Source organism: Cynara cardunculus (genome assembly GCF_001531365.2).
Source record: "Cynara cardunculus var. scolymus isolate 2C chromosome LG 1, CcrdV1, whole genome shotgun sequence".
Lineage (NCBI taxonomy): Eukaryota > Viridiplantae > Streptophyta > Magnoliopsida > Asterales > Asteraceae > Cynara > Cynara cardunculus.
This window is the reverse complement of record NC_037528.1, coordinates 16,277,373-16,287,680: the sequence shown is the minus strand read 5'-3', so window position 1 is coordinate 16,287,680 and position 10,308 is coordinate 16,277,373. Positions and strand designations below refer to the sequence as shown.

The 10,308-nt window shown below is 34.9% G+C and overlaps 1 protein-coding gene across 4 annotated transcripts; it reads left to right on the top strand.

The window, feature by feature from the left end:
• Window positions 1-1,473: 1,473 nt before the first annotated feature.
• On the top strand, window positions 1,474-6,260 carry LOC112524227 (maf-like protein DDB_G0281937). 4 transcript variants are annotated; one of them, XM_025133972.1, is made up of 9 exons: window positions 1,474-1,561; window positions 1,701-1,778; window positions 3,091-3,165; window positions 3,802-3,885; window positions 4,646-4,715; window positions 4,804-4,895; window positions 5,383-5,424; window positions 5,734-5,814; window positions 5,932-6,260. In XM_025133972.1, exons 1-9 carry the CDS (start codon window positions 1,541-1,543, stop codon window positions 6,001-6,003), a joined length of 615 nt encoding a protein of 204 aa, XP_024989740.1. In that variant the 5' UTR covers window positions 1,474-1,540; the 3' UTR covers window positions 6,004-6,260. The 4 variants fall into 4 exon arrangements, with proteins under 4 accessions (XP_024989740.1, XP_024989732.1, XP_024989750.1 ...); XM_025133964.1 differs by having other exon boundaries at window positions 1,481-1,561; window positions 1,692-1,778; XM_025133982.1 differs by lacking the exons at window positions 4,646-4,715; window positions 4,804-4,895 and having other exon boundaries at window positions 1,481-1,561; window positions 1,692-1,778.
• The last annotated feature ends 4,048 nt before the right edge of the window (window positions 6,261-10,308 follow it).

The following is a 10,308-nucleotide window of genomic DNA, read 5'->3' as shown; positions in this document are numbered from 1 at the left end:
AAACCGCATTCAACCAATCATAATTTTTCATTTTGTTCATTTTTTTGTAATTATGAGAGGTTGATTAATCATTTTTATTGTGGAGGGTGTTAATCATATATATTATCATCTTCATTATTTTAATTTTAGAGAAATACATGAAACTGTTTTATTAATGTTAGAGAAATACATGAAACAGTTTCATTAATGTTAGAGAAATACATGAAACAGTTTCATTAATGTTAGAGAAATACATAAAACAGTTTCATTAAGTATTATATGAAACAATTTCACAACCATATATGAAACAACTTCATCAAAAAAAGTATTATATGAAACAATTTCAAAAGATTAAACAATTTCATGAAAAAATTTCATAAGTTTAAACAATGAAATCGACAGATGAAGGTGGTTTGCACGGTTTACACAAATGAGGGCGGTTTTCATATGATTACTCCTCTATATATATATATATATATATATATATTTATTTATTTATATTAGAAGGATACTCGCGCAATGCAACGATGTATATCTTGATTTTAATGTTTCGTTTTATTTCTTCTATATAGATGTTATAATACGGTTTTTATATGGTTTTTGAGAAAATGATAATGTATTTATTTTTGAATAAAATATAAATTTGAAGATATCATAAAATTTCAAAAATAAATATATCAATATTAATATCAAATTAACTATTTTAAAGTTCTTATTTTTGTGTAATTTCTTTAATTCAATTGGATCTAATAACGAAGAAATTTATTTTTGATTTAATAATATAATTTTTTATAAGGATAATAATTAAGCATTTTGTTAGAACTCAATAATTATCCTAATTATATTTAAAATGAAATGTTTATTTTCTATTTGACTATATTTATTTGCAATTAGTTACACGAATACAAATATGAAGCTTTAATAAGTTGTACTTACACACAATTTATTTGTTATCTTGAATTTTAAGTAATATGCATCAATAAACAGTACTTCATGCATAAAAAATGGTTTTTAAGAGTTTTTGTTAAATGCTTTATATATATATATATATATATATAGAGAGAGAGAGAGAGAGAGAGAGAGAGAGACTTGGGATCATGTGAGACCAAGGGTTTTTCATGAGACCCATAAGACCAATTTTCAACCTTTGGATTAGATCAACAATCTGAACATTCATAATCACAAAATTGCCACGAGACTTCTCAATAATCACAAAATTGTCACCGTGCAACTTAAAACCATTAGATTATTAGCTTATAAAGTTGATCAATAAATATAAATTGGTCTTACGGGTCTCACAAAAAAATTCTTGGTATCACATGAACCTAACCCGCAGGTACTAAAATGCCACCAAGTTCTTCTTTGTAAGCCAAAAATATGCAAAAAAGTTTATAAAAGACAAAATTTGAAGGATGGATATAGTCAAGGGACCATTTGTGAACAGTCTAAAAGATGAAGAGTTTTTGCCGCCAGTTGGGTCCACTCTTCACATTTTATCCTTCCCTTGGATTGTGAGGGTGGGAGGGAAAGAATTGCGGGAACGAAGAGATATCATTTATCAATGGCGAACCCTAAATTCAAGGTCTGCTGTACTCTCTCTTCTCTTGAAGTCTTACTCAGAAATTAACTAACTACCAATCCTTAGTTTTGGTTTGCGTTTGCATATACACCTGGATTTTTGTTTTGATTTGTTGCGATGATTTTGTTGTTAGACGAAACAGGCGAAGATAATATTGGGTTCTTCTTCAATGGCTCGTCGGAAAATCTTAGCGGAGATGGGGTATGATTTTACAGTTATGGTGAGTAATGAAAATTTTCTGTATTCTTATGCTACATCTTTTATCAATTCAATGTGAAGCCGTGGTTCTTTTTGGGTAGCAAAATTGATATGGATTTTGTTAGGTATTTACAAATCGTTATTATTTGATTTGTAGGCTTGGTTATAGAGTTTAAATTCAATCGAGTTCTTACTTGAAAGTTAAAAAGGTTAAGATCCTATTTTTTATTATCATTATCGTTATATTTATAGATGAATGGAGAAACACCTGAAATAATCTGTTTTTTGTATCTATATATATGTTTGGAAATTAAGAATGTTGGAGTCATCATCGGCTAGACTTCAATCATTTATTCTCTACTATGTGCTGGAATCTCTTTTCTATTGTCAAGAGCTCTTTCAGAGCATCGGACAACATGGTGTTCTACTCAGAAGATGTTGGTGATTTGTATCACTAATATCATTTAAGTGTAATGGGATTAATTTGTTGACCAATGTCATCATGATAAATATCGAACAAGTAAGGAAGGTGCGGAGTGCACACTTGTTTGAGTTTGTTTTGATTTAGGGGAGAAGCCCCTAAACGACGGGGACCGGGGGCAGCACCCCCGGTGGCGGGGTCCAAGGGGCAGAGCCCCTGGCTGGGTTCAAATGCATCAGAAATCCGAATTTTAAATTGCTTTGTGAAAAATGCATCAAAAATCCGAATTTTAAATTTTAAACCCGGTTTTTGGCCCGGGTTTTTTAAAAAACCCGGTTTAGGGTTCAAAAAACTGTTCGTTTTGACAGTTTCCGTATTTCAATTTTTGAATTGGTCATTTTCGTTTTGAGAGGTACATAGATTCATAACGATTTTGGATTCTCAGTTCGGTAAACCACTGAATTTTATCCGATTGAGATTTAGATTGTAGCGTCTAAATACTTCAATCTGAAAGTGATATACGACTTTCAGTGGACTCCAAGCAAATTTCTAAAAGAAGAGAAGTTTCCCACTTTCTGCAAAAGTCATCTGCTTCATGATGCTTTGGGCTTATATAGCTTCCGACCATCATAGGTCTTTTAGCTCTTTTCTTTATGATTATGTAGCCTATGGGCCTTTTCTTGGTATCAGAGCCAAGGTCTACTACTCTACTTGACATTCGAGGAAAATATGTGCCTCGTCTAGCCTCTGTTGGAGGGGGAATGTTGGAGTCCCACATCTGCTAGAAGACCATTTTTTTTATATATGTTGGAACCTCCCTTTCTCTTTTTAAGGTTGCTTTTAGAGAGTAATCTAATGGGTTTCCATGCAATGTCACAAAGAAAATTCCTTATATTTTATTCATGTGCTTTAGGCTGCAGACATTGATGAGAAGAGTATTAGGACCAAGAAGCCAGAGGATCTGGTACTTGCTCTAGCTGAGGCAAAGGTACATTCCTTGTATATATATTAATTCCTTAATGAAAAATGATCCCTCTTAGGTCATTTGTTTTCCTTAGCTGCGAATTACCGGCAATAATGATTTGTGCTCGTTCAGGGAATCTTGTTCTTTTCTCCATGTATGTTTTCTTTTTTACTTTTGAGAGGGATTGGCCTTTCTTTATACTTGTGTTATCTATGAGAACAATTCCTCCTGCTTTAAGGTTATCATAAAAAGCAATTGGAATGGCTTATAGCATGTTGGTAGGGATAGGAAGGTGGTAATCTTGACCAAAAGAGTCAACGTAAGACTCCTTTTTCGGATCAGATGGAGTGTACTCATTTGGGTCTCTGTGCTATGCTTTAGGAGTCTTGCTTCATCTCCTAATGCATTTGCGTCTGGTCTGTGGCAGTAGTTTTTCTTTAAACTTGTAAGCAACTCATATATGAAACTTGAGTAACGAAAGCCAAAACTAACACTTGTAACTAGGAGTAGGATCCATGAGATTCTAAGTTTGAAGTCAGTAGAGTGCAAATTTTGAAGCATTATAATACAAAATAATCATGTTTGACACTTGGTTAACGAATTTGATTTACCATGATGATTTTTTTATGTTCTGAATTTAACCTATTTCGAGATCATCAGGCTGATGCCATTATTTCAAGGCTTGGAATTACAGGTCATAAGGAGGAAAATGCACACCCCACGCTGCTAATTACAGCCGACACAGTATGCCTTATTCCCATCTCATATTTTCATTATTGCAAACAAAGCTTATTTATGTTGATAAAATACACGCTGAGCATCACAAGAAATATGATTCCCCATTAAGGTTTTGACAGAATCTCAAGAACAACCCTAATTTGCTTTATTAATGTTATTAGAAAGTCATAGAGATGTGTTAGATATGGAGCCCGATTCTTATTGTTAACAGGTCTATAGCTTTGCATATGGCAAGTTGGGGCCTGGTGGCTTTGGCCCTAAACCTGGACTTCGTAAAAAATCAGTCAGAATAATTATAGCGGTTACGCTGTCAGGATGAAGATTTTCTGTCTTCTTTTTCTTGGATAACCATGGGTGTGTGGGCCAGCTTACGTGCAACTCGACTAATCTCAGCCATAAAAATCCCTAGTGGCCGTAAGGAGACTCGAACTGGCAACTTATTTGCTAGTTGAGTTGCCCTCAAGGTTTCCTGTCTACCATTGTGCTGTCTGGTTTTCTATATATAAAAGAGGCAATCTTTTTTCTATGGATGTACTTATAGAGTTCATGAGATACAATAAAGTCCTAGCACATGAAAGGATGTAGGCAAATTGTTGAATCACATAAATATCGTGCTTGTTTCTTTCACTTCCCGTGATTATCATTTCTCGTGTGTGTTTTTTTTTCCGATCCTAACAAGAAGCACTCAGTTGTTCATCAAGATTACACACATGAAACATAGTGGTATTTAGCCAGTGTTTCTCACCTTCATCTGATTTAATTTGAGGTGGTGGTGTATGAAGGGATGATTCGAGAGAAACCATCAAGCAAGGAAGAAGCACGCCATTTCATCAAAGGTTTGCTTGTTACCAACTACTTTTAACTCTGAAAATCTGACGTGTTTCAAACCTCAAAGTTTACCTTTTATCTATTCATCCTTTTCAGGATATTCAGGTGGTTGTGCAATTGTTGTGGGATCTATAGTAATAACTAACCTTACAACAGGTATCAAAAAGCGAGGATGGGATAGGTCGGAGGTATTCCTTCTTTTTACTTCATCATCTCTATTCTGCATTTGCATCCAAGAGTCCAAAACTGTATGGCCTCAAAAACCACATGAGCCTATTATATCCCACCTGGAGGTCGGCTTTGGGGACGGAAAGATGTACTGAGACCTGACCTCTACCCAAAGAGTAGAGCAACTGCTTCCTTTAAGACCTCAGCTTGTGAAAAGCGTAACAAAGAGAGTTTTGAAAAGCTGGCTAAGAGGAAGGCTTTAAAGTTTAAACCCATGTAAAAAATGTGTTGTATCATGTGAACAAACGATAAAAGATCAATAACAACCTTTTCTCATTTTCATATGTAAGTCGATAGAAAAGTTGAAGTCGCTTGCTGTCTATAGTCGAATGACCATTGGGCACTAATTAGAGTTCATGAAAAGCCTTTTCACTAATGCAGACTTTTAAATCATAAACCTCTTACAATTGTTATTGAATTTGATAGATTATTCTTGTTATGGTGCAGGTCTATTTCCATGATATACCTGATGAGGTCATTGATAGACTGGTAATGTGAACATTACTCCATACTCTCGCTATATTCCACGAATTGCAACATTTGATTTAGACAAATAAATAAAAAGAAAATGTTTGATTATTAATTAAGCGTCTTAAATGCCATCGATGACACAAAATAGGAGAATCTAGTAGACATATATCATCGTCATAAGTTCTTGTAATATTCGCAATCGATATACAAGTACATTTCAAATTTAAAACTTGTTCAGAAAGAATCTAGTGGGCACATATCATTATCATCTATAGAGAATTCTTTTATTCCCCAATAGGAGCATATTTTTCATTGTTTTGATGATAGGTAGATGATGGGGTAACACTAAACGTCGCCGGAGGGCTAATGCTCGAGCATCCACTAACAGCTCCCTTTGTTGATACCGTGGTTAGTCTTTGTTAATCTCCATTAACATGCATACATACATACATGCATATACATACGTGCATATGTACATTATTAAGCATACAACTTTTTTGTTATCATTCAATCCCTCAAATGTAGATTGGAACTCCTGATGGTGTTATGGGACTTTCTAAATCTCTGACCGAGAAGCTACTTGAGGAATCCCTCTGAGTCTTGGTAGCTGCACAGGTTGAAGTCTTTCAAATACTACAAATCTGAATAGCCGTATGTATTTTGAGTCATGCGTATGACCATGAAAACAAATAGAGTCGAATTCAACGCTTTCGTCATGAAACGTAGTTGATAAAACGGCTGCATTTGTGACATTAATCGAATGCCGTCTAGATCAAGAAGTATTTGAATCAAGCATCATGAAAAGGTTATTTATCTTGTAATCAATTGTGTAGAAAGATCCATCATAATTAAGCCCTTTCATTGACACACAAAAGCAATCATAAACTATATTCAAATTGACAATCGTCCTCTTCCCTTCCCTCCACACACAATCCCACAAGGACGAGATCTCACAGGGACATCATCTTCCCTTCCAAATCATCGGCTTAAACCCCCCCCTCTCCAGCCTCCAACGTCATGGTCTTCGTTGGACCCTAACCATCCCCCTGTTTCTTTTCCCATAATACCACCATGCCTAGGCATGGGAATGGCATAGGGATGGGGCAGGGACCTCAATTCCCATCCCTGTCTGGGAATACGATCACATTGTCATCACATCCCAACAAGGAATGGAGAAACATAATTTATTTCTATTTGTGTAAGTTGTTTCAAATCAAATATGTAAGAAATTACACATGTTTAAATCTCATCTATTTTTAATAAAACTAAAATCAAAATGAATTTAATTTAATATAAAAAATCACAAGATCATATTATAATTAATAATCTAAAACCAAAAGAAATTCATTTAATCCAAAAAAAATATAAGGTCACACATACCAAAACATATTGAGAAATATAAAACCATATCTGAGTAATAATATTCAAAACATATCAAGTGTTTGTATTTTGACTTAATATTCAAAATATTACATGCCAATTTTCAAAGAATAATAATTTTTAAATTTTAGGAAATAGAAAATTATAAAATACCGATTTAGTTAAAATAAATAATATACATATATAATTTTTTGTAAGAGTAAACTCTAATTTTGGTCATTGAGGTTTTAGTGAAAAGTCTGAAAATGAGATCTGAACTTCGATAAGTTTAGAAATCATCATCATAATCTGCATTTTGCTTTGAAAATGGTCCTTGATTATTAACTTCGTTAAAAACGTCGGTTAACTTAAGGACATTTTTGTCTTTTTCATTTGTTTTCTTATTTTCGTAATAACTATCAAACTACAGGGACCGATTTCCATTTCACATCCAACCTCATCCCATTTGTGTTTCAAGATCATCAAATTTATACAATAAAATCATCACATTTAAGATTAAAAAAAAGCAAAAACCTACAAATTTTACAGCAAATTTTTTTGAATATTTTGATTTAGTAATCAGGCACCGATCGAGTAATCTTCACTTCCTATTCCGCCGTCCTCTGCTCTGGCGCGGTCCTCTGCTCCGCTCTCAGCCACACATACAAGTTGAGATGGCCACGGAGGGAGAGGTTTTGGAGGGAGAGGTTTTGGAGGGAGAGCTTGTAGATTCGGCCATTGTTGCAGGTGGCTCCGATGAGGTTGGATGTGAAATCTGAACATGTGGCGGGATGGGATACGGTGCAGGTGGTGGTTGGATGGGGTGTGATGGTTTTCTGATTTTTGGTTGCAAGTTGCCGGACGGGGAGGAAGGAAGGTGAAGGTCGGATGGGAGGCGAGTGGTCTGCTGGTCAAAGAGGGAGCGGTGGGGGCAGTGGCGGATCCAGGAATTTTATACACTGGGGTCACTTAAACTAACAATATACCAACACATCAATCATTATAATTAATAATACGTGATTACATAAGTTGATTTCTACGAGTTTTCATCATTTGAAAACGAGTCATTACATCTTGATTTGTAACCTTAGCAAGTATTTCTTTTTCTACGGCACAAATGACACACGCATTCAAAAAATCGTCACAAATTCGATTGCGCAAAGCTGGCTTCACAAGCTTCATTACAGAAAAACATCTCTCGACTGTTGCGGTTGCAACAGGCAAAACCAATGCAAGCTTCAATAATCGATAAACCAAAGGAAACACAAGATGTTTCCTTGTTTCAATCATCACTCTACCGAGCTCGGATATACCTTTCAAATTAGCAAATAATTCATCATGTTGGACATTGTCAATGTATAGTTGAAGTTGGTGCTCAAGAGTAGTTCTTTCGTCATTGCTAAAATCATCAGGATAAAACTCTGTCAACCTTAGTAATTTTGATGGGTCAAAGTCACAAAATGAGTAATGAGGATCCAAAGCGGCCATACAAGTGAGCAATTCAGAACTTACCTCGTCAAATCTGTCACCAAACTCTTGAATTTGCATATCCATAACCGTGTTAAAACATTTGTACTCGTAATAATGTCAATTTGTGATATTTGTCTTGTGTCTTCGATTTTTTGGATTGACATAAAATTAGAGTTTACCCTTTTTCTAATTGATATATAACGGGAGCGATGTGGGGTGAGATGAGGAGTGCGATACCATCCCCATCTCCGGTTTGAGACAAATGGAGATTTTTGTCCCTGCCTTTGTCCCCGGTTTAGTGAGGAATCCTCGTTCCTGACTGGGAAGATTGGACTGGGTTCCTCGACGGGTTGAAGCTCATTCTCATGCCTAGCCACACCATCTCCATACCGGCCCTCATCTCCATCTTCAACCTCCATCACCAATGTTCCCTCACCCCCAACATCACGTTATTGTCTCTATCAGCTTCCCACCCCAAGCCAAACTCCGGTGAAACCCCGTCTCCTCCCCCACTAGCACCTTTCACCTTTCACGAGACTCTGTCCCTCTTTTCTTTCCCCTTTCTCACTTTTCCCCTCTGGTGCAGAAGCAAAGACACAAATTCAGCAATATGATCGATCGATTTCTAGGGTTTTGAGGGGAAAATGTTTCCAACACAAGATATGCAATCAAAATGTTCCCAACACTTGTTTCCACCACACAATGAAATATGAATTATTGGGACAATGAGAAATCATGAGATCAAGAATGCCATAATACAGACAGAGATAACATGAAGAAACGGAATGTGAATTTGTTTCCACCATACAACTTTTCATTTGCTTTCACCTAATCTACTACTTCCTTTCAAGAGATAGCATTACCAAACTGTATGGAAAATGGGACTGGTGTGGAAGAAGCAGCCGAGGAAGATGAAGAGCAAGGAATAGAATTGGGTAAGTATTTCATATACACCCAAACCTAACTCGTAAATGTATCAAGGGCGATTTAATATACAGGCATGCTCTTGCGTATTTTGTTAAAGAATGGAATAGTCCCAGACCTATTGAGCAAAATAAATTATACAACAAGCCTCCGGTTAGCTGTTGAGTTGTGTTTGAATGAAAGCCAAAACCATGACAAAGAGGTTTGTTTGAAATTTCTTCATTCTTTTCAATGTATCTATATGTCTTGTATCATGCAATGCACCTATAGATACCATATATAAACCTTTGTTTATCGTAATTCCGTAAACATCCAAGCTTTCATTTGGGCAAATCATCAAACACCTGGCATGTGGTATGAAATAGTTGTAAACTACAACAAAGAAACATACATGATCTTAACCTATTAGCAGCAAAAGCTTTCGACAAAATCAAAATTGTGTTACATTTGTAGGTTATTAAGTTGGGTTGACTAAAATCAAATAGAAGCCAAAACCCATCAAAAATCTCCAATAGCTTGGACAAACCAGTAAAGAAGAACCATCAAAACCCATAAAAAATCTCCAGTAAAGAAGAACCATCAAATCGTACAAAAACCAAAATTAAAAAGTGGGTTTCAAAAAATCAGACTCTTCACAATATTTTTATTTTAATACATTAATTAATTCATAATTATTTATTTTTATCGAATTTAAATATATTAGTAAATACAAATATTATCTCACCATTAGAAACCTCCAAATATTGTACAAAACTTTCATAAAATTATATGGATTAAAAATGAAACGATATGAAAGATCTTTAAAAAGCAACTTACTTAAACCAAAAACTTCAATCTAACAATGAAGAACTTAAAAAACGAGGTCTTTCGTTTGACAAATCTTTCAACACACACCACTATGGAAGCTATTATGAAGTTATCATTATTTTTATACTATTAAGTTTATAAATATAAAATATATATATATATATATATATATATATAGGGGCCTATTCAAGGGAGAACTGATTAGTTTGTGGTAACTGTGAGAACCAATCTCAACCACATATCAACGGATAAATTAGGAAATTAATAATTTTGGTAATTTAAGTTAAATTTATAATTAGAGGGCATTTTAGGTATTTTTAAAAACTCCTCTCTCCTACCTCC

Bases quoted from the DNA above. Each gene is read 5' to 3' on its own strand.
- LOC112524227 (XM_025133964.1), top strand. From the start codon at position 1,541: ATGGCGAACCCTAAATTCAAG. The intron at 4,716-4,803 runs GTTTGCTTGTTA...CATCCTTTTCAG, and splicing joins AGCACGCCATTTCATCAAAG to GATATTCAGGTGGTTGTGCA. The intron at 4,896-5,382 runs GTATTCCTTCTT...GTTATGGTGCAG, and splicing joins GAGGATGGGATAGGTCGGAG to GTCTATTTCCATGATATACC.